Below are 21,515 nucleotides of genomic sequence, written 5' to 3'. Positions count from 1 at the left end.
ACCCAAACCCCCTTTGCTTTTGGGTTTGCATACTGTCTTGAAAGAGACCCAACTCATTTTCTTCTTATTATCTTCCTCCCCCACAAAAAATTTCTCATAATACTATTCAACTTTTCTCCACAGAAACATGCATATAGCATATGGAAAGAAAATATATTGCTATACTTTCCAAGGAGCTTTTGATTAATGACACTCTACCTGCTTTGTTCAAAACTTTCTCTTCCAAGGTGCTAACTTTTTCTTCATCTTCTGAATGATAATTTCCCAAATAGCTATATTTATTTTAGTAGCACCAATTGGAATATCTAAATAAGTTATTGGTAAACTATCCACTTTACAACCCAATTCTAAAGATAACTCCTGACCAGCTCATCTGCACCTATACTAGTCATAGCACTCTTCTCCAAATTCAAATTAAGACCAATAAGAACCTCAAACATCATGAGAATAATGAACAATCTTCTAACCTCCACCTTAGATGCATCTAGCATGATTATTGTATCATCTGCAAATGAGAGACTATAGTACCTCCTTCCACCAATTGAAAGCCACTAATCCTATTTGAAGCCACTGCATCATTCATTAACATAGAAAGAATTTCCACCATCAACAAAAACAAGAAAGGAGATAATGGATCTCCATGCCTTATTCCTTTAGATGGTTTAATTCTAGAAGTAGCTTTGAATTAACCAAAATGGAAAATTGAGCCTCAGTTACACACCAAGAAAACCATTCAATCCATCTGTCTCCAAAGCCATTTTTTCTTAAGATAGAAATAAAGAACTTCAGCTAACATTATCAAAAGCTTTTTCCATATCTATCTTACATAAAATCCCTGGTTTCTTTTGCCTTAACCTACTATCAATGCATTCATTAGCAATTAAAATTCCATCAAGAATTTGCTTCTTTTTGATAAAAGCTCCTTGTGCATTAGAAATCAAACTATGCATCACCACCTTCAATCTTTCAGCAAATACCTTTGAAATGATCTTATAGAGACTACTAATTAGACTTAGAGGTCTGTAGTCTTTAATAGTTGCTGAAGCATCCTTTTTAGGTATAAGTTTAAGAAAAAACATATTAAGCCTCAAATATATCTTTCCTTTGATATAAAATTCATTAATATATGCCATAACATCAGTCTTCAAAAAACTCCAGCAAGCTCTATAAAACTAAATATTTAAACCATCAGGGCCATGTGCTTTGTTTCTTCCACACTTCTTTATTGCTAAAACCACTTCATCTTCATCAAAAACCCTTTCCAACCAAGCTTGTTGAGTAGCATCTATAGTCTTGAAGTTCATATTATCAAAAGAAGGATTAAGTAAATTAGATGAGGTAAACAACTTTGTGTAATAATCCTTTATTTCCTACTTAATGCTTCCTGGTTAAAGACATCAACCCCACAAATCTCCAATTTAGTGATACAATTTCTCCTCCTTTTAGCATTAGAAATTCTGTTGAAGTAATGAGTGTTCTTATCTCTTTCTTGAAAACCTTTCACTTTAGCCCTTTGTAAAGCCATTCTAGCCCTAGTAATCTTCACAGTGTTGAGCCTGATTAGCAACTCAGGCCCTTTCCTCCCTTTGCAAATTTGTTAAAATAGTAGTCTCCTCAGTAAGATTAAGAACTTTGATTCTTGTAGTTAACTCCTCTTCTTGTTTCTCAACATTACCAAAAGTAGTCTTGCTCCAAGCTTTTAGGAAAAACTTCAAATTCTGCAACTTTCTAAATAGAACATAACCAGGAGTGCCAGTGAAAACCATTGCAGTCCCCCAAGATTCAACCAGCTTCACAAAATCAGGATGTTCCAGCCAGTGACTCTCAATTTCAAAGTTAGAACCAATTTCAAAGTTAGAACCAATCTTGATAGAAGAAGTCAACTCAAATAGTAATGGGTTATGATCTGAAATAGTTCTAACCAAATCTGTCTGTATTGCATTACAAAATTTTGAGTCAAAAGAAGTACAAACCATGACTATTTCCAACCTACATAGCAACGGGTCATCTTGCTTGTTACTCCAAGTAAAAGATCCTTCATTCAATGGAAGATCAATTAACTCCTGATCAGCAATGAAGTCATTCAAAAACTTCATATTTCTTTGATCTCCCCAGTCTTATTCCTCTTTGCATCACTTCTGACAGCATTAAAAACCCCATAATGCACCATGCCTCAGAAGACCATCTCCTTATCTCAGTTAAATCATTCCAAAAACTTTCTCTTAAAATATAATCACAAGGAGAGTAAGAATTAGTGACTACAAATTTGAAATCATTACTTTTGAATCTAAAAAGAAAAGAAATGGAATTGAAACTTATTCTCTTATCAAGCAGTTCTAAGACAGAATTATCCCAAATTGATATTAGACCTCCACTGTTTCCAGCTGTTCCTTGAGAAGGAATGATTTCATAACCAAAAATCATCATCATGCCATAACTGTCTAACAAAATAAGCAGACACATTGCCCAACTTTGTTTCCTGAATTACACACATAAGACATTTATGTGTAGCAATAATGTCTCTCACAGCCACATGCTTATCAAAAGACTTTAGCCCCCTGATGTTCCAATTAATTATTTTAGTTCCCATCAACCACCATCAGCTCCCTAGAACAAACTTCATCAACCTCATTATTCCGGTCCTTTGAGTTAGCTGTGTTAGTTGAATCACAACTATCCTCTACTTGCTTACCAGTTTCAAGGGATCTATACTTGTCTCTGTACTTAAACATGATCTCTGAAATGACATCATTTTCTTCCTTTTCGTTTTTGGTCTTAATTCCCTCCACAATGCAACATAACTCAAAGACCATCTTAGATATTGTAAAGATTACCTCATTTGAGTCGATGTTCTTTTTTTGAATGTCACCAAGATTAATGACAATCTTATCCTCTACTACTGAAAATAAATTCTCAGCAGTTATGTCACGTGGAGAATTAAGAACTTCGTCAGGAGAAGTAAAAACCAAATTTCCAGCACCGGGAGCTTCATGCACAACCAACTGAAGGTTGTCAGTATTATCTGAGGAAGAAAGCCTTCTGTTAGTTTGCATCTCCACTCTTTCATTTCTTCCCATAACATCAGTAGGAATCCCATCTCCACTTCTACTGACTGTATGAGAAAAAATACCATGGCTGACTCAGTTGGTAAAACAGTTGGAATGAGAACCTCTCCTCCTTCATTCAACACCTGTAATCCACTGGATTCAGCCGCCAAAAGACCATAAATAATCTCAAGTCTAGATGAATGTAAATATCCCTCTTCATCTAAAGACTGTTGATTAATGACAGTCAGGTTTTCAACCCTGTTTTTAGTTATGGGCATATCACATACACTTCCATGAAACCCAGAAATAGAGTTAGAAACCCTAATCCCAACAAGATGGTTGTTATCCGCACCTGCATTAACAACCACACCTTGAGATTTCAAGATAGTGGCTTCAACCTCCTGAAACGCATCAATTGATGATGGAGATCCTTCAAGAGTTAAATTCTTAGGCAGTTGTACAGTTTTTTGCTTATAGATCCATTTGCCATTATCGATTTCATAACGATTGAAAACCGATTCCGATTCAGTTATCTAAACCGATTTAACTCCTGAATACGCGGGCGTAGAATGATTTGAATTTGAGTTTTAATTTTTGTCAAACTCATTAATCAAACTACTATACTCCGCCAAAGTAGGCTTAATCTTAGGATCGAACTTGAAATCCCATTCGATCGTAACAACCCATTTCTGATCTCATTCTTCAACCATTAGAACCGCCGGAATCATTGAGAAATCTCCTTTGACAGAGATTCTGAAAAAGCTTGTATATTCCAGTTGAAGAGTACTAGAATCTACCTCAATTAAGCCCCCCAATGATTCTCCTACAGATCTGAAAAGGTTGGGGCTCCAGTTTTGCGGAGGAATTCCTCTAAGGGAAAATTGGGAAACTGCCCCAATTTGGACTGCAATCTTGGAAAACTTCCCCAACGTTAAAAAAAGTTGGAAAACTGCCCCACTGTTAGAAATCTCAGTTAACTCCGCGTGTGCGAGTTCTCACGTGCCAAAAAAGACAAAAATACCCCGAACCGCTAAGATGTTGCCACGTATGCGAAAGATCTGACGGACTGAGATGAAGAAGTAAGCACGTGACTCGCACGTGATATTCAATGAAGTTCATCTACGAGACGTGTCACCGTCCAGTCACGACACATGTCACCTACGTGTCAACTTCTTATGGTGAGATGTGTCACCGTCACACGTGATATCTCACATGGTTGTAAGTTCTGCCCTAAAAGATATCGAGAAGATATTTTCTTCTTTGTTTCATTTAGATCTAACCAGAGACGAGAGAGGAGAAAGAATGAGAAGAATATTAGGTAAGGTGACTGGCACTACAATTTCATCTCGATTGAACTCGAAATTTTTTAACTGTTAATGATTAAGATTCTTCTCTTAATGTTACAGCGATGAAAGATCCTGAAGAACATATTTAGAGACGATGAAAGTATAAGTTTGAAAAATTTGCAGTTTAATTGGTCGATAAACAAGTAAGTTATTGAAACCCAATCGTTGTTTATGCTTGAATCAGATGATATTTTGTGCTAATTTGTAAACGAAATGAAATTATAATTTAAGGGTTTCATGAATTTTTTTTTCTTTTGTAATTTAGGGTTCAATTTGTGTGAAACTGAAAGTTTTGATTGTTATTTAACATGAGTTGTATGTAATATTTTGACTTGCTGGTGTGGATTTTGACATGCTTGTATTGAATTTTGTTTGTATATATATCAGGGTAATATGGATAGGAACATCAGAGTTACTGTGAGCAATGGAAATAATAAGTTTACACCTATGTATTTTCCAAATGTTGTTGCTGGTATTAGTGGTCTTGGGTTTATACAAATGGTGAAGGATAGGATGATCAAAATGGGTATGGAAGAAAAGTTTAACCTTATGTTGTTTGATAAAGAAAATTTTATGTGTGAAAAGGAAAATGACTTTATTAAAATGTGGAACAAAGCTGTCCTAGATGAAGATGGATTTGTTGAGTATAAAGTGTTTATGGTTGATGGTGATGTACCATTTGGTTGTGGCAGTGATAAGATAAATAGTTCAGTTGGTGGTGCACACAGTGGCAGTGGTAGTGGTTTGTCTAGTCTACATAGTACTCCTCCAAAAAAAAGGGTTAGTAAGAAGCTTAATGTTAGGAAGAGTCCAAGACTAGCTGAACTAGCTAAGAAACAGTCTACAAAGCAGCAACAGAAGACAGAGTTCAGACCAACTAGATTGAACTTTGGTAATGAAGATGTGCCTGAAGTTATGACAACACAAGCTAGTGTGGCAAACAATATACATGATCAGCAAGAAACGGAGTTCTGGGATGATGCTGTTACACAATGTTCAATTATTGAAGATGCTAATATTAGTGAAGACCCAGTGAATCTGCAGAATGAAGCGGAAGATCAGTGTCATCCAGATGATAGGCCAGAATTTCAGTATGATCTTAGTGCAGATGATGAGGACGATGAAGACGAAGACGAAGATGCTGTTGATAGTGCCTATTATGAAGAATTTTTGTCCAAGTTTTTTAATAATGAAGATGTTAGGGATGGAGTTGGTGATGTGGAATGGAATTTGGATGGGTCTGGTGATGAGATTTTGCCTGATAGTGGTGGGGCTGGTGATGAGAATTTAGCTGTTAGTAATGGGGCTGGTGATGAGAATTTAGCTCGTGGTACTAGTGGGGATGGTGATGAGAATTTGGGTCGCAATGTTAAAGGAATTGTTGATGGTCATCAGTATGAGATGGATGAAGATGAAGATGAAGAATGGGAAAAAGACTATGGTGGCTATATTGGGAAACAAACTCTGACAATGGAGAATGAAGAAGCACCTGACCCTGAACCTGGTGTGTTGTGTACTAAAATGGCATTTCCAAACATAGTTGCTTTCAAGAAACATCTAAGAGAATATGCAGTACTGAAATTTATGCAGTATGAAATTAAGAAGACAGATAAAGAAAGATGTTATGCTGTTTGCAAGTTCAGACATATCAATGACTGTGAATGGAATGTGAGTGCAAGAGCAATTCCTAATTGTAAGACTGTAACTGTCAGGAGATGCAACTTAGAACACAAATGTAAGAGGACTGGTGCTGATAAAAACCCAAAATGTAATTCTAGATTTGTAGCAGATTACTTGTTGAAGACAATGACTGCTTCCATTTCTTTGAAGAAGGGTAGAAAAATCATGAAAAAAAATCATTTGGCCCCAAATTAAAGGTTGACATACCTTATTGGGTTGCAAATGATGCAAGGGTATGACATTTTTTAACATTATTTCTTCTTCAGTTTATTGGTTCTTTGTTTAAGAAATTCACATGGCTAACTTAAGTGAAAATTCAATTTTTTTTGTGTAAACAGAATCTGGTCCTAGGCAAGTTGAATGGCACTTTTGAGGAAAGTTTCACCAAAGTTCCACAACTTTGTACTGCTGCTACAACTTTGAACCCTGGAAGCATTGGCCACTTCACTTATGCCAAAGATGGAGATGTTGATAGATTTGAGAGTTTATTTATATCATACAGCGCACAACTTAAAGGATTCTCAAATGGTTGTAGATTGGTTATAGGGCTTGATGCAATGCACTTGACAGGTAAATTAGGTGGTGTAATGATGGATGCTACAGGTTTAGATGGTGAAAATAGCATATTCCCAATTGCTATGGGTGTTGGTACGGCAGAGACAGAGGCTAATTGGTACATTTTCTTGAAAGAATTGAAGACAAAAATACCAGATCAGTATGGATTGACATTTATCTCTGACAGACAAAAGGGTCTTACCGAGGCAGTGGCTGAGTTATTTCCACTGGCAAATTATAGGTTTTGCTTTAGGTAATACAACTTTTGTTTATTATTTGTACCACAACAATTTTATTTTGGATAATTTGGATAACCGTTTGTTACCTTTTTTGCAGACATCTATACCAGAATTTCCAGAACAATGGATACAAAGGGGAAAAACTGACAACCCTTCTATGGCAGGCTGCGAAAGCCTATAAGTATAGTCACTGGAAGGTACGTACTATTTGTAAATTTGTTGTAATTTTTTGATGTTGACCCTGCAGAAGAGATGAAGACATATGAGGTGACTAATCAAATCACAAAGAAGGTCTTTACTGTTGAAATTGAAGAAAAAACTTGCACTTGCAGACAATGGCAACTAAGAAAATTTCCATGTGTGCATGCTACCTGTGTTTTGCATAGATTGAATCCCAATTGGGGATTGTGAGTAATCTTTCACAATAATAATCCCTACAATTTATAGAATATAGAGCTTCAATGAATGAGTGGTGTGTGTTATAGGTTGCAGTAATCAATGAATGGGTTATTTATGTTTGCAGGTACTGTAGTAAGTATTATACTGTGGACATGTATAGGACCACTTACTCTTGGTCAATAACTCCACTAGGAGACATTCATGAGTGGGAAAGTCAGGTGACCTTTATTGCTTGTTTTGAGAATCTTTTTTTAAATAACATTATCTTATTTGTACTTTTTCTTTATAATTTTTTTTGTTTTCTTTCTAGATCAAGGTATATAAAGAATACTGAACATAATCCCTTTCTTCATCTTGTGTAGTCTAAGGTGGATCTGGTTGCTCCAATCAGATTAAGAGATCCTGGAAGACCTTGTGTAAGAAAGAAGAAATCTTGGATGGAGAAGAATAAACAAAGAAAACCTAGGCATTGTAGTAGATGTGGTGGTGATGATCACAACAACAGAACATGCAAGGGTGGGCCTGTTGGATCTAATCCAAAGAAGAAAAGAGTGAGAACAGAGATTCTTGTTGATGGAGATACTATTGTTGTAGGAACTATAGACACAAAGAAGATCAGGAAGAAATATGCATTAAAATATGCATCAGCAACTGCATATTCAAGCAAAAGTGTTGCTGCTGATAGAGCTACATCAACCTCTGCTGCTGTTGTTGCTGGATCTACATCTGCTGCTGGATCGAAAAGGAAGGCAAATGGAACTGCTTCTGCTGCACGTTCAACCTCTGTCCCTAAAGCTACATCTGTTGCTGGATCGAAAAGGAAGGCAAATGGAACTGCTGCACCTTTGACCTCTGCCGCTAAAGCTACATCTTCTACTGGATCGAAAAGGAAGGCAAAAGGTATTGCACCCTCAACCTCTGCTGCACCATCAAGTTCTGCCGCTAAAGCTACAACTGTTGTTGCACCATCAACCTCTACAACACCATCTACATCTGTTTCAAAGAAGGTAACTACTGCACCAACCACCTCTTCCGCAGGTGGTGCTGGTTCTTCTTTAGCTGCTGGTTTGTTTAGTCAAACTTACCATGGCACAGTTAACATACAGAACCAGACAAATAATATTTGTGAACCATCATCAAAAAGGCAAAGAAAGCCTAACTCAAAGTATGTCTAGTCTAGTTTTTCTTTGTTCTAGTGGTCAGTGGTATTATGGTTGTATTAAGACTTACGGTTATGTTATGCTTCCCAAAAACTTTGAAGACTGGCTATGTTATGCTTCCCAAAAACTTTGAAGACCGGTTATGTTATGTTACCTAAAGATAATATGGTTGTAATATATTATGATATTATGGTATGGCCTTTATTATGGTATGATGGTATGGTCTTTATTGTTATAAAATTAGTAGTGCAATTCATATGTTATGCTTACATAATGAAAACATTTTACTTTCAAATTGTTCACGTAGAGCATTTTCCTGATCAACAAATTTCTTGTGCTGTGCAACAAAGTGTGCATCGGAAACCCTTTGGAATGCCTTGCATTCTTTACATGACACGTGGAAGAATATGGTAGTGTTATCAATCAACGGCTGTAAGCATTTACTCCAGCGACGTGTCGCAATTTGAGACAATGGTCACAGAAGTCAAAATGGGAAAAGGTAATATTTTTTTGGTAATTTCATTGAATATCATGTGCGAGTCACGTGCTTACTTCTTCATCTCAGTCCGTCAGATCTTTCGCATACGTGGCAACATCTTAGCGGTTCGGGGTATTTTTGTCTTTTTTGGCACGTGAGAACTCGCACACGCGGAGTTAACTGAGATTTCTAACAGTGGGACAGTTTTCCAACTTTTTTTAACGTTGGGGAAGTTTTCCAAGATTGCAGTCCAAATTAGGGCAGTTTTCCAATTTTCCCTTCCTCTAAACTTAAGCCACTTTCCAAATCTTGACATAGCCCGAATATGAAAAATATTACTTTTTGAATGGATAACTTTCTTAAGTACCTGTTTTCTCAAGACATCCTTACGGAATTGAGTGATTTGCACAACTGAGCCGTCTACCACAATCTTCTTTGGTTTCCATAAATCAAGCCAATAATCATGAGTGATTAATATTTTGGCTGATTGTTCACCCAAAACTTCAAAATCAATGAAAGACTCCCAATGCATCTTCTGCAACACCTCCCTTGCAATTCTTTTCCACATGACAATACCTTCAACTCGGATGAAACCAGATCTCTTATTCATACTTTGTTTTGGAATACAAAATGAAAAATCTGAATCTGAAGGAAAAATTTATTTTGCTTTCTGTAATTGCTTTCTGTAACAGGTTATTTTCCCTCAACATTTTATGTAATTCTTATTCTAGAATAGCCCAGTAATAACAACTATCTCCACATGGAACACACAGCGCATAAGATCTTGCCTCATCGCCTCTTCTAACCCTTGAGATTCTTAAATATCTCCCTCTTTCATTCTCCTTATCCTCACACAAGAACGAAGCTTCACCCTCTCTTATAGGCCGTTTTTTCCTACCACTGCTAAAATATCTTGCCTCTTCTAAAACTTCAACCAGCCATCCAGCGATGTCCTAAGACATATGTATCCAAGATGTGAATCCCCTTCTCTTTTTCTCCTCTAATCTTATTCCTTTTTTTGTTACCTAGCGTTTCCATTGACAGGGAAAAAAATTTCTTGTCAAGATACATAGTGAACGGATTTTTCGCTCTTTCTCTCTCCATCTCTAGAGGCCTACCTTAAAATCTTATGAAAAGGGTGGTTTTTTGACAAGAGGTGAAGCACCAGATGTTCATTCTTGCCAAAACTTACGAATATATTTAAATTTTAACATTCAAGAAAACTTCGGTTTTTTCAATTTCACGTGTTCTACTTGTTAAAAATTTGAGCTCGTCTACTTTGCTTTCAATTTGGCCCTCTTATGCAGTGATGTCCAAACAATTCTTGACATGGTGTGTTGGCTCAAATAGACGATATCTGGTTTTTCCCTATGATTATTCCGAGTCAAAAATAAACTAGGGGATGATATAATCATTCAAGGAGGTGTCCTCCACCTACTTGGTCTTTCTTTTAGTGGGTTATAAAAACAGTTAAGGAATTAAAATAATGTCCCACTACATAGAAGATAAAAAAAATCACTGATGATCAGACAAATAATCACGTATTACCATTGAAGATGATAATCATCTCTTTAGGAAATTAAAACAAAGATAAGATGATGATGAATCACTCAAAGATAATGTCAGCACCTGTCTATGGCCTTTCTAAGTGCAGCTACAAGTCAACTGTGAAAGTTGCAACATTCGACACCATGATTCCAAGGCGTCCCTCCTACATTCCAATCCAATCACAAGTGAGAAAGAAAATCACAAGAGACGACGACACCACCACATCTAACAGCAGCAATAACAGAGTCGTTGATGTTTTGAGATTGATGGATAACATGCATTTCCCTATACCGGCCGTTATGTATGCTTCCCTATTGAAAGAATGCACTGACATCAAGGACATAGTTGGTGGTGCTCAGGTGCATGCTCACATGCATGATGACCAACCATCATACTAATATTCAACATTCATTACCACCACCTCCGCCGCACCGACTATTATTAGCTAATGCTGGAAGTTAAACCAAGATATGGTGAAGTTTGGTTTTTAAAATGGGTTTACTTGAGAAACAAGGTGTTTTGGTTCTAGAGAGTTCTAGAAGAGTTCTATTTTAGAGTTTGGTTTATGTTAGGAAAGTGTCTTTGTTTAGAGTTTGATCTTTGTTAGGAAAGTGCATTGAGTGGTCATCAAGTTTATGAACAATATAAATAGGCTGTTGAGCCATGAGAGTTTACACACCAAATTGATTATCAACGTAGTCGTTTTTGCTTTAGCTCATGTGCTCTCATCTCTCTTGCTTGGCCCTACATTTGGTGATAAACAAAATTTGGTTTGGTGCTGCAATATAATAGTTTTGAGGAAGAAGATAATTCTTTGAAGACTTGTCAAAGCCGTGTTGCTGTTTGTCAGAAGAAGAAAGATGCGTCTATTAGAGCAAGGTTAGGGTTAATGGACCATAGATGCTGGGGCCAAGAAGTATGTTGTGAGCTTATCAAAAGCTACGCAACACGTTGTTGGAAGATAAGTTTAGGAAAAGAAATTGATGGTGCAGTAATTGTGCTGGGAACAATTGCGAACTGGTGATGGCAGACGAGTACTGTCAGGGTTTGAGCTTGAGTTGGAATACCGAAGCTTTGATGCTGTTATGTTTGGTTACCTAGAAGTTCACCGAATTGTGATAGAAGAGCTTGGCATGTGAGAATGGCTTGCTGCCAATGCTGAGCAGAAAAGAACTTGACGGTGGCTGGCAGATCAATGATGGAACTCGAGCTACAGAGATTTATCTGCAATTGGTGACAAAAAAAAAGGGCACACAAGGTGTTTGTTCCACTGCGTGAGTAATTTAGAACGATAGTGTTACAGCGTGGAAAATCCGAGGAAGCATGAGTGTTGCAGAAGAACAATCACAGTTGACGATAAAAAGTGAACTGAACAGTTGCACAAAAGCATAACAGAAGAAATAGTCACAATTCGTGACAATATTGTGACAAAAGAGTTATGACAGTGCATAAGTGTGACAGTTTCGCTGCAAAGGCGTTGCAGAAAGCTGTTTGTTTTAAAAAAGAAAAAGAAGTAAGAGTTTGACGATGACGGTGACTGTGAAAGGAGGTGTGGTAGTAAACAAGGAATGTTGTGGCAGAGCGTTAAGGTTTTTAGAAGGTGAAGAAGCTTGGGTGAGTGGTTGTTCCGAAGGGTTAAGTTATGGATTCAAAATAAACACAATAGAAGATCAAATTTAGTATTGCAGATGGAAAAGCATCCTGGTACAATTTGATTAAGTTGATCGAATTCAGAGACTTAAAATGACAAGGAAGGTTGGTGATGTTTGAGCTTAAGGGAGGAAGGTAGCATGTTGGAGTTTAAGCTCAAACATGTTGAAACAAAGTTGTGGTTTAAGAGTTTGTGGCAGAAACTTGGAATACCTACAAAGTATGGCAGACTTTATAATAGTAAAGAAGTACGCTTATGGAAGAAGCGTGACAAGATTGTGAGAGAATCTTGAAAAGTAAAGAAGTGTGAAGGTTTCACAACAATAGCGTAACTGGAACAAGAGAAGAAAACAACAACAAGATTGTAAAGTAAGAGAAGTAATCACCAGGAGGTAATGAGAGAGTGAAGATCAACAAGAGGTAGGTGAGTGCAGCCTATGAGTTGTGGAAGAGACGTTACACGGATGTGATCGATAGAAGTAAAGCAATTCCAGTGTGGAATTTGAAGGGTGAGGTAGAGCTCTTACCTAGATTTAGTTATCTCTATTCCTTACTGTCTCCTAAAAAGGCTCTGCAACTCCATATTCCTTTGTGTACGGGTATATTCGTTTAGATTTAGTTATCTCTAACAACAGTCATCTTCAACCCTTTTTTTTCCATCTAATCTTTAAGGGTTTTGTATTTACTTAGATTAGTTTTCTTCCCGGATCTTGATTTTGTTAAGATCTGCGCAGAGTAGTTTAGGTTTTGTGTATGTATATATATTAATAAATAAAAGTGGATGGCATACTATTGCAATTCAGATTTCCAATACACCATTCTGGTGGTTTATCATATCCTTAAAGGCTTATTTTGTTGGTGTTGCGTTATCATCGAACTCTTTATCGAGGACGATCTATTTCAACAACTTATCGATCAGTTCTTTTAGAGACGAGATCAACAAACATCGAAATTGATCGGGAAAATTGGGGAATATCACTTTCTCTTTATGGAAATATCTAAGTTCTACGGTGAATATCAACTACAATGGCTTGAAACCATTGATGATCAAACAAAATGGGTAAATCCCATTAAAATGACACTTAATTATTTATTGGATTATGTAAACTTAGTCAACTTTTTATTATTCGTATCTTTAAGTTTCGAATTATGTAAACATTGTACTCTCCTTCTTAATCCGTTCATTGATGTAATCGGTGTTATTGTAAGAAATTTAATATTAATGAAAACTTGAGGTATTTTCCTCTTCCATCAAAAAAATAAAAGTAAAAATGTAGAGCTATAATGCTCTGTGTGGAAATCCTGCCTGTAAAGTAGGTAAAAAAAAGAAAGGATGGAAACCCTGTGAGTAAGGTAGCTGCCAGATGCCGGGAAATAACAGAAAATCAGGTAAGATGGATCATGGCAGTAGTGACGAAGAGCAAAGTTGTTGGAAACTGAAATGATACCGGAAATTAACAGAAAATCAGGTAAGATGGATCATGGCAGTAAAATAAAAAAAAAACAAAAAAAAACTATTAGAGACTAAAAATAGAGCTTCGTTGTGTTGATGCCGATGAAGGTATATGTTTGTACTAAATAATTTGGTTTTGTGTTTGGTTAGCAACTTGAATAGAGCACAACAATATTGTTTCTAGCTTGTTAAGGATTTGTCAAGAATATCTTGGTTTAAGGGAGGATGTTGGAAATTAAACCAAGATATGGTGAAGTTTGGTTTGGAAATCGGGTTTACTTGAGAAACAAGGTGTTTTGGTTCTAGAGAGTTCTATTTTATAGTTTGGTTTATCTTAGGAAAGTGTCTTTATTTAGAGTTTGATCTTTGTTAGGAAAGTGCTTTGAGTGGTCGTCAAGCTTGTGAACAATATAAATAGGATGTTGAGCCATGAGAGTGTACACACCGAATTGATTATCAATGTAGTCGTTTTTTCTTTCGCGCGTGTGCTCTCCACTCTCTTGCTCGATCCTACAGCTAACCATTTACTACTCATGTATGCATCATGTGGTCATTAGGATTCTGCCTGTCAACTGTTTGATAAAATGACCAGTAAAGACTCCATCTCTTGGTTGATTATGATTGCTGCTCATGTAGACCAAAACTCTCCGGAAGAAGCACTTTGTCTCTTGAGCCGAATGATTACGATTAAGCATTCCCTCGGTTATGAGGGCGTGCATCCACACTGAAGACTTTGGGCTTGTGAAGCAACTTCACAGCTTGGTATTTAAGTTAGGGCACACTGAGTATCTTATCACATGTACTTCCTTTATTGACCTTTATGCGAAATTCAGATGCCTAGACGACTCACAACGCGTCTTTGATCAAGTATTACCTTGTCATCGTGACACTATGACATGGACATCCCTGATGGTTCCATATTGTAAAGAAGGATATTTCCAGCTGGTCATTGATCAGTTCAAGAAGATGAGCAGAGCAGGTGTGAAGAAGAATGGTTTTACAATCTCGACTGTTCTACATGCATGTGGGAGGCTTAGTAGAGGAGTTGATGACTACAAGAACAATGAGGATGATAGGGGACTGTGTGATAAGCAGGTGCATGCGGACGCCATCAAACCTGGAGTGGTCGAATCTCATCTTTATGTACAGACTAGTTTGGTTGACATGTATGGAAAATGTGGTGTGATGAAAGACTTACATGCAACATGGGTCATACAAAGAAATGATGTGTCATACATGGGTCATACAAAGTTGTAGCAGTAAAAGAAATGATGTGTTTTGGAGCGCAATGCTTAACACTTACATGCAACATGGGTCATACAAAGAAGCCATCAAGCTCCTTTATTTGATGAAAACATAGGCATTGAACCTCCGGAATCGATTCTCAATTCACTTAGAATAGGATGTATTGGGAGTTGAAAAGAACACCAACTTAGTATTAAGTAATCTCACAGAAATTCATTTCTGTGAGATTACATTTCCTCCCATACTTCTTCAAATGGTATGCATTCAAGAATAGCAGCAATAAGGTGCAACAAAGTCACCAATCTTGGTCGAAGCCTTAGAATATAAAACAACTACAACATCTAGGATTGGAGGGTAAAGAGAATGAAGGAAGCAAGTAGCGCTTACATAGGATTGACACAGAACAAAGGCAGCTTTAGCCATAGACATGCCAAACTTGGTGAGTTCAACCAAACTTGACATACCAACGCTTGGTGAGTTCAACCCATCTATGCTCTAACAACTTTGTTGGAAATGTCTTTTCTCAATAACAGGTTCTTGTCCTTGCAACAAAGTATTTATTCTTATTGAATCTTTTTCCCCAGTTCTATCATGGTGATTTCATGAGTCTAATGTCGCAGCCTTCTTTTGTACTCAATCCACGAAGGTGGAAGTTTTTCAATAACCGCAGACACTTGGAAAGCTTCATCAATAAAGATGCCTTCAACAAGAATTTCATTAGTGATCAACTGAAGTTCCAAGTATTGATCAGCCACAAGTTTTTCATTGGTCATGTTGTATTCGAGGAACCTAGCCACCAAGAATTCATGACATCACACAGTACATAAAACAAATATTTTTAGTAATCATAGTATGATGTTATCATATTTTTAGTAATCATAGTCTGCTGTTATCATTGAGCAATGGATGGTACTTCAACGTTCACATCAGTCAACCTTTTTCATGTATATAACAAAACAAACATGTAACTGGTTAGAATATTTTCAATCATCCATTATATCAAACAATTTATATGCATACAGTTGTAATCACAACACACACAAAAATCGTAATTCTTTGATTTAGTTTTAAGATAAACTTAACTGTAGAAAAATTCATCATGACAAAACATGAAATCAGACTCTTAATCTAGGGCACAACCTAGCTCTATATACCACTGTAGGAAAATTAATAAAAATCATATTGATAGAGAGCAGAGAAAGTTAATAATATTGATTCAGTCTCATTTGTTACTATCTCATAATGAGAAGTTATTCCGATGACTAAATCTGTTAGATTAACCTCCACTGAAACTGTTACAGGAAAGTTTTTTAAATTACATACTTCATAAGCTTTGACAGTGTCATAAGCAATTATTGGAATTAAAAAACTAGGATCTTGGTATATCCAGGAGGTTGTGTTGTTGCTTTTCCTTCCCTTCTTTGCCAAAAGATCAGCCACTCTGTTAGCTTTTCTGTCTACATAGTGAAAACCCAAAAAAGAAACTAGATTGTCTGCGATCTTCTTTACTTCTTCGAGAATGGCCATATTTTTCCATTGGATTGATGAAACCTTTCCTTGTAAGTACCTAATTATTTCCTGGTTATCTCCTTCAATGACCAGATTTTGCAAGTTATTTGAGTTGGCTCATTTAGTTGCCTGCAGTACAGTTAGAGCTTCTGCTTCTTCAGCTGTGGAAGTTCTGAAGATGCCTGATTCTGCTCCCTTGAAGGTTCTTGTCCAGTTATGAAAGATAAAACCAAACCCTGCATTAGTATTCTCAGATAACCAAGAAGCATCACAATTCAATTTAAAAGTATTAATGAGTGGAAATTGCCAATTTGGTGTTGGTGTTATGGTTCTACAATGTGGTTTACTCAAACTATTCAATTTAGTTGGATGCAAGTAAGCATAATGTCTAGTGATATCAAGTGTAAGCCGATCAAGTGTTCTAGATTTATCTTAAAAAATTCTAAGACACCTTTCCTTCCAAATAAAACAACATTTGGTTGCTGCGAGTGTGATCGATATATAATTCATATCTCCTACTATCCATTCATTGTATTTGTATAAGAAAGAAATTTTGACAGAGTTTGAGTTATGAGGTGCTCCCTGTAAGGACATTGGCGGCAGATTCCACACAACCTTTGCATAATCGCAGTCAAAGAACAGGTGATATGTAGATTCCACATCATCATTACAGAACACACATTTGTTGTCCACTGATCTTAATTTTTGTCTAGTAGGCAGTGCGTCTTGCAAGCATTTCCTGATGAAAAACTTGATTCTCTGAGAAGTATCCATGATTCATAATCCTTTCCAAAACTTTTTTGTTTTGTTAGGAATTGAATTAGAAGGATTTGGAAGTCTGGCATATAGAGATTTTACTGAAAATTCTCCACTCTTAGTTAAGATCCGTCTTAGTTTATCTCTTTTCAAACTTCCTTCAGCAGTTGTATAAAGTTTAATGTTATTAATTTCTTGTACTATTGAATTTTCGAATAAAAATTGTAACAGTTCCAAATTCCACTTTTTCGTGTTTAAGTATATTAGCTCAGACACAAGTGTTATGTTTGTGTTTCCTTGGTGAATAGACTCTACCAGAGTTTCTTCCCTGGTTGGTAGCCATTTATCATCCCAGATATTGATGGACTTACCATTACCCACTTCCCATATACTGTATTTTTTAATGTGTTATATGCCCTGTAAGATGCACCTCTATACCCAAGAAACTTTTGATTTCTTCTTAGAGTGTAAGACTCCTGATTTCGTAAAATATTTTCCTTTTAGAATTTGATCCCATAGATCATCTGGATTACTTACTAACCACTAAGCTATTTTGATGATATTGCAAACAATCAACTCCCACATGAGAAAAACAACGATATTGTCGCACCCACCTAATTATTCTGTTTTCTTCCAAGAAGTTTTTTAATCTTCTATCTGACTTCTTCTTTTGTCTCTTCTGGCATTCTAGTGCTCTTCCTCCTCTCCACAACAGTGTCTTCATCTCAATATCCACCCCGCGTAAATATGTTAAAGCTCCTCTAATCTCCCAAGGTAAATGTAATCATACTTGTAAACGTTATTTACCACTTTAAAAATCGGTAAATGTGAATGAACAAGATAGGCATTTTGGTATATGTTGTTACCAACTTTCGAGACAATGAATATCCATATTTAAAAAAATAAAACAGCCGAGGGCAATTGGTCTAGTGGTATGATTCTCGCTTAGGGTGCGAGAGGTCCCGAGTTCAATTTTTGAATTGCCCCAATTACCAGTTTAGTTTTTTTTACCAGACAAGCGTGCAAGTATTCGTTAAATTGCCCCTCTTTTTTGTTTTTTTGTTGTTTCAAAGAAGCCAATAGCCTAAAAGGGAGTACCATAATTTTTAGTTATGGAAATTAACTGCTAGATTTTATTTGGCGACAAGGATCTATACATCAAAGTTGATAATCCACATGAATGCAGTTGATTTTGGGGAAAATAATCGTTTGGTCCTTTTAGGTGGTCCCATGTCTGTTTAGTCCTTTGGGAAAACGCCGTTACTGTTTGGTCCATAATTATTTAAAACTATTAAATGGTCCAAAGTACCATTCTGTGTTAATTCCAACTTATTTTCTGTAGCAGTTCATTCGTCAAAATGAACTCCTGTTAGTTTCTACTTAATTATTCAGAAAACCTATATAAACCAGAGTTCATTCCAGAAATGATCTCCTGATAAAAACATATAAACCAGAGTTCATTCCATAAATGAACTCCTGATAAAAACCTATATGAAATCGGAGTTCATTCCAGAAATGAACTCCTGATAAAAACCTATATAAACCAGAGTTCATTCCAGAAATGAACTCCTGATAAAAACATATAAACCAGAGTTCATTACATAAATGAACTCCTGATAAAAACCTATATGAAATCAGAGTTCATTCCAAAAATGAACTCCTGATAAAAACATATAAACCAGAGTGCATTCCAGAAATGAACTCCTGATAAAAAACAGAGTTCATTTGTAAAAATGAACAACATAGTCATCTTCATCTTCTTCGACGTCTTTAATTGCAGCAGCAACAACAACAACATCAATCATCAAAAACAAGATGCAGATGAGTTCGTCTTCATCATCATCATCATCATCTCCAATCGTAGCAACATCAAGAAAACCAAAACCTAATTAAATCTTCAACATTAGCAGATCTATCTTTGAGTTCGTCTTCATCTTCATCATCATCTCCAATCGCAGCAACATCAAGAAAACTAAAACCTAATTAAATCTTCAACAACAACAAATCTATCTTTGAGTTCGTCTTCATCTTCATCATCATCTCCAATCGCCGCAACATCAAGAAAACAAAAACCTAATTAAATCTTCAATAACATCAGATCTATCTTTGACAGCAACAACAGTAGCAGAAGATGAGTTCGTCTTCATCTTCATCATCTTCATTATCATCAACAACATCAAAGATTCGTCATTCATCATCTTCTTCATGTGATTCATCGTCTTCATCATCATCTCTAATCGCATCAACATCAACATAAAAACGTCGTCTTCATCATTTAATCAACAACAACAATTAATTTCTTCTTCATCTTCTTTACAGTAGCAGAGAAAAATTGTTGCAGAGAAAAGAAAAAACTGAGGAGAGAGAAAGTAGATCTGAGAAATGAATATATTTTCTAGGATTCTTTTTCTATATATGTGGTACCAAATGGATATTTCTGTCACCCCACAATGACAATTACATCATCCATGACATCACCCTAGGACCAAACCATTATTTCTATGACCAAGCTATCATTTATTTTTTACCAAAAAGGACCAAACAGACAGTTGACTGAGTCAACTGTACGAAACTCATCCTGATATATTATTTCTAGGACCTATTGGTATTTCCTACTTGATTTTGTCGTCTTTCACCATGTGGAGGTGTCGTCCACCTACTTGGTCTTTCTTTAGTGGGCTTCAAAAACAGTTAGCGAAATTAATATAAATATAATGACCCACTACACAGAAGATGAAAAATTTCATTGATGATCGGACAAACAACCACCACAGAACCGTATTACCATTCAAGATGATAATCAGCTCTTTAGGAAATTAAAACAAAGATAAGATGATGATGAATTACTCAAAGATAATGTCAGCACCTGTCTATGGTCTTTCTAAGTGCAGCTACAACTCAACTGTGGAAGTTGCAACATTCGACACCATGATTCCAAGGCGTCCCTCCTACCGTCCAATCCAATCACAAGTGAGAAAGAAAATGACAAGAGACGACGACAACCTGAAAGAAAATGCATCTAACAGAGTCATTGATGTTTTGAGATTGATGGATAGCATGCATTTCCCTATACCGGCCGATATGTATGCTTCCCTATTGAAAGAATGCACTGACATCAAGGACATAGTTGGCGGTGCTCAGGTGCATGCTCACATGATGAGCAACCATCATCATCAACATTCATTACCACCTTCGCCGCCGCGTCGACTATTATTAGCTAACCGTTTATTACTCATGTATGCATCCTGTGGTCATTTGGATTCTGCCCGTCAGCTGTTTGATAAGATGACAAGCAGAGACTCCATCTCTTGGTTGATTATGATTGCTGCTCATGTAGACCAAAACTCTCCAGAAGAAGCACTCCATCTCTTCATCCGAATGATTACGCAACAACAACCGCGATGCCAGAATTTAAAATTAAGCATTCCCTCGGTTCTGAGGGCGTGCATCCACACTGAAGACTTTGGGCTTGGGAAGCAACTTCACGGCTTGGTATTTAAGTTAGGGCACGCTGAGGATCTTATCACATGTACTTCCTTTATTGACCTTTATGCGAAATTCAGATGCCTAGACGACTCACAACGCGTCTTTGATCAAGTATTACCTTCTTGTCGTGACACTGTGACATGGACATCCCTGATGGTTGCATACTGTAAAGCAGGATATTTTCAGGTGGTCATTGAGCTGTTCAAGAAGATGAGCAGAGCAGGTGTGAAGAAGAATGGTTTTACAATCTCAACTGTTCTACGTGCATGTGGGAGGCTTAGTAGAGGAGCTGAGAACAATGAGGATGATAGGGGACTGTGTGGTAAGCAGGTGCATGCCAACGCCATCAAACTTGGAGTGGTCGAATATGATTTTTATGTGCAGTGCAGTTTGGTTGACATGTATGGAAAATGTGGTCTGATGAAAGATTCACGAATGGCATTCGATTGGACAAGATGTAGCAGTAAAAGAAATGACGTTTGTTGGAGCGCAATACTTAACACTTACATGCAACATGGGTCATACAAAGAAGCCATCGAGCTCCTGTATTTGATGAAAAACACAGGCATTGAACCTCCGGAATCGATTCTCAATTCACTTAGAATAGCATGTGCTGGGAGTTGAAAAGAACACAAACTTAGTATGAAAGGGTTTTTACAAAGTGACGACTACTGAAAGACGAATTATCACTAATCTCACAGAAATTCATTGCTGTGAGATTACATTTCCTCGCATACTTCAAATGGTATGCATTCAAGAATTGCAGCAATGGTGCAACAAAGTCACCAATCTTGGTTGAAGCCTTAGAATATAGAGCAACTTCGGCATCTAGGATTGGAGGGTAAAGAGAATGAAGCAAGTAGCGCTAACATAGGATTGACACTTTAGACACGCTGAATTTTGTGCAGGGCAAGCGAAGTTCAATGCCTGAAACTGAAAAATATCAAGTCTATGAATGTAGTTG

The 21,515-nt window shown here is 36.8% G+C and overlaps 1 protein-coding gene across 1 annotated transcript; it reads left to right on the top strand.

Annotated features, from left to right (window-relative positions):
- The first annotated feature begins 19,921 nt into the window (after nt 1-19,921).
- LOC113324651 (pentatricopeptide repeat-containing protein At1g31790-like) lies at nt 19,922-21,175 on the top strand. The gene has a single exon (XM_026572951.1). The coding sequence runs from the start codon at nt 19,922-19,924 to the stop codon at nt 21,173-21,175; it is 1,254 nt and encodes a 417-aa protein (XP_026428736.1).
- Nucleotides 21,176-21,515: the final 340 nt, after the last annotated feature.

Source organism: Papaver somniferum, chromosome 1 (assembly GCF_003573695.1).
Source record: "Papaver somniferum cultivar HN1 chromosome 1, ASM357369v1, whole genome shotgun sequence".
Taxonomy (NCBI): Eukaryota; Viridiplantae; Streptophyta; class Magnoliopsida; order Ranunculales; family Papaveraceae; genus Papaver; species Papaver somniferum.
Note: the sequence above shows the minus strand (reverse complement) of the source record. Positions and strands in the feature narration are given on the sequence as shown.